Source organism: Anoplophora glabripennis, unplaced genomic scaffold (assembly GCF_000390285.2).
Source record: "Anoplophora glabripennis isolate ALB-LARVAE unplaced genomic scaffold, Agla_2.0 scaffold6954, whole genome shotgun sequence".
In the NCBI taxonomy this organism is placed as follows: domain Eukaryota; kingdom Metazoa; phylum Arthropoda; class Insecta; order Coleoptera; family Cerambycidae; genus Anoplophora; species Anoplophora glabripennis.
Window position 1 is genome coordinate 939 of NW_019423036.1, and position 2,601 is coordinate 3,539.

The following is a 2,601-nucleotide window of genomic DNA, read 5'->3' on the forward strand; positions in this document are numbered from 1 at the left end:
TTCACTCACACCGATTTTTTAACAGTTTTTATGTGATTTTGTTCAAGTCGGCGTAAAAACATCCACAGAATTTCTGGTTGTCGTTTGTCGGCTTCTGGACATCCTGTATAAGAAAAATATTTATAATTGGCACTTTTACAAAAAATATTTTGGAATTTCTTCCTCTTTCTTTTTAACTAAAAATTTAAAAAGTTTTCGAAAAACGCTGTTAACACAATGTGGGTCCTGTAAGTACATTTCATTTCCAGATTCGACTGCGGCTCGGGCGTGGGCGTCGTCCGCTCCGAGGAAACCGTCCTCCTCAACCAGTGGAACCACGTAACCCTCTACCGCCACCGGTGGGACGCGTGGCTGCAGCTGAACGGCGGCAAGCACGTGCAGGGTCGCAGCAAGGGCCTCTTCTCCAGGATAACCTTCAGGGAGCCACTGTTCATCGGCGGCCCGGGCAACACCACCGGCCTTACGGAAAAGCTTCTCGTGGCGAGAGGGCTCAGGGGGTGCATTAGGCATCTGGAAGTGAACGACCACGTGTACAAGTTCGCGCTGGATCCGAGGGGTGAGGCCACGAAGGGATACGGGATAGGTGAGTGGGGTTGTAATTGGGCGAGCTGCGGGGTAGGGAACTTAAGGGATGTAGGTTCGAAGGAATTATGCTTCGGGGTTCCGCTATCTTGTAAACAGCAACTCCGTAAGTTTGAGGGGATCAGCGGTGGCTGGTGAAAATTAAATTGGCCATATTTTGATAATAAGGCATGAGACCCATACCGTTGTTTAGGGGTTAATTTCAAGGCTCACAGAGAGAACTTTTTTGATAAAAAAATTTCGAACTTAATGTGCAAAATATAAAACTAAAATAGGGGTTGCCAGACCTGATATCTCCAATGGAGTTGCAGCATTTATAATATTTTTTAATGAAGTGATACAAACAGTAACAGAAATTGATAGTAAAAAAATGAAGTCCAAACAAAATGGCCGCGGATGTTAACTTTGTTCATTTAAATGGAACACCCTGTATATTTTTACATATTTGGATAGAACGTTCCCTGTCGAGCATAGCCATATAGGGTTTGTTGGGTCCATCTCTAACAATAAGCGAGATACTTTAAAAAAACGAAAAGAAGGTTTTTTATTAAGAAAATGATACATCTTGTAATNAAAATGCTTATAAATTTTCTTTAACACCTCTCAGTCCTTAGTTTAAAAAAACTTACGGCTAGATTTTTGTTATCCAAAATTAAATCAAAAAGACCATCTTTATATAGGTTCTGAGATATAGGATGTCAAAGTTCTTTTAAACTTTAGTAATCTGATTGAAATTTAGCTGATGTTAACTATTTTTTGATCCATGTTGATAAAAATTTAAGACAGTGGTATGTTTTAAACACCCTGTATAAACAGTGACGTATTTCACACCATTGGACATATTGTCCATGCCATTTTAAGAAAATTTCTATTTTTTCATTTTTGCTGTTTCTAGCGACGTAGTTCACTGGCTACCCATTTTATGCACAATATAAATTGCCCTACACTGAAAAAAAGTATTTGGATCAAATGAGCATATATTTTAATTGGAATTATTTGCCGTATATGTTTTTTATTCTATTCAAATGTATATACTTTCGTCAAACTATGTGAAATATTTGCTGTAATCTATAATTTTCCTTAGAATTTATATTATTTGTAAATACATATAATTTAATTCAAATCTTTTATAGTTTTGAAATTTATTATCTCGTACTCTAACTACAAAATTTTTTACAGTTCATCATTAACTGCAAACATTTTTGTTTCAAAACTACCAGTTCCTTAAAATATGTATATATATTTAAAATTTAGTATTAATGTAGGAATTATTCAAGACAAATGTAGCACATTATAATCAAACTTATGTTTTCTTGAAAGAAAATTGTAGCAGATCACAAAATGGCGTAAGTTGGAAGTAGCAGGATAGATGGAGCCACTTAGGCTCTGTGTATACACATCTCCTTGTGAGTTATTAATTATTTTAATTATAATATTAATTATACAATACTAAACATGTTTCTATAAAATCTATGTAGATCATAAAATTAAGAACAGAATTCGTTTAACCGTTTTTTATTATTAATTTTAGGAAAAAAGTTTTTTTTCGTAAAAAGTTCTGCATATTATAAAATCTAAAATATAAACATTAGATATTAATTTTTTTTCAGTCGTATACGCGGTTTCTCAAATATTATGAATTTTACTTAAGAGTAAAGTACCTTTATATTTGACAATATCGAAAATTGTTATAACGAAAAGTTGATCAGAACTAAAAACTACGTTAAAATATGCAATAAAATCCATTTACATTAAAAAATATATATTTTTTCTTTTTTTGTCTACAATATCAATGCAAATTTAACTGTAGCTCTGTAGCTACATGTAATCTAGGGTGTACTGACACAAAAATGATTTATTGATAGCAAGAAATGTTTACCAGTGAGTTTCAAAATATAGTGAATCACCCTGTACAAACTTTTTTGAGATCAAGGGTCGGTAACCCCTAATTATGTGGGCCTAGAAATCATCCCCTAAATATCGGTTTATTAGCTCTATTATAAAAATTTGATTTAATTT

At 33.7% G+C, this 2,601-nt stretch overlaps 1 protein-coding gene across 1 annotated transcript; it reads left to right on the plus strand.

Moving 5' to 3' along the window:
• Positions 1-248: 248 nt before the first annotated feature.
• LOC111693041 (pikachurin-like) lies at positions 249-583 on the plus strand (the record flags this gene model as incomplete). Its single annotated transcript, XM_023457180.1, has 1 exon — positions 249-583. A coding segment is annotated over one exon (335 nt), but the record flags the coding sequence as incomplete, so codon positions are not given.
• Positions 584-2,601: the final 2,018 nt, after the last annotated feature.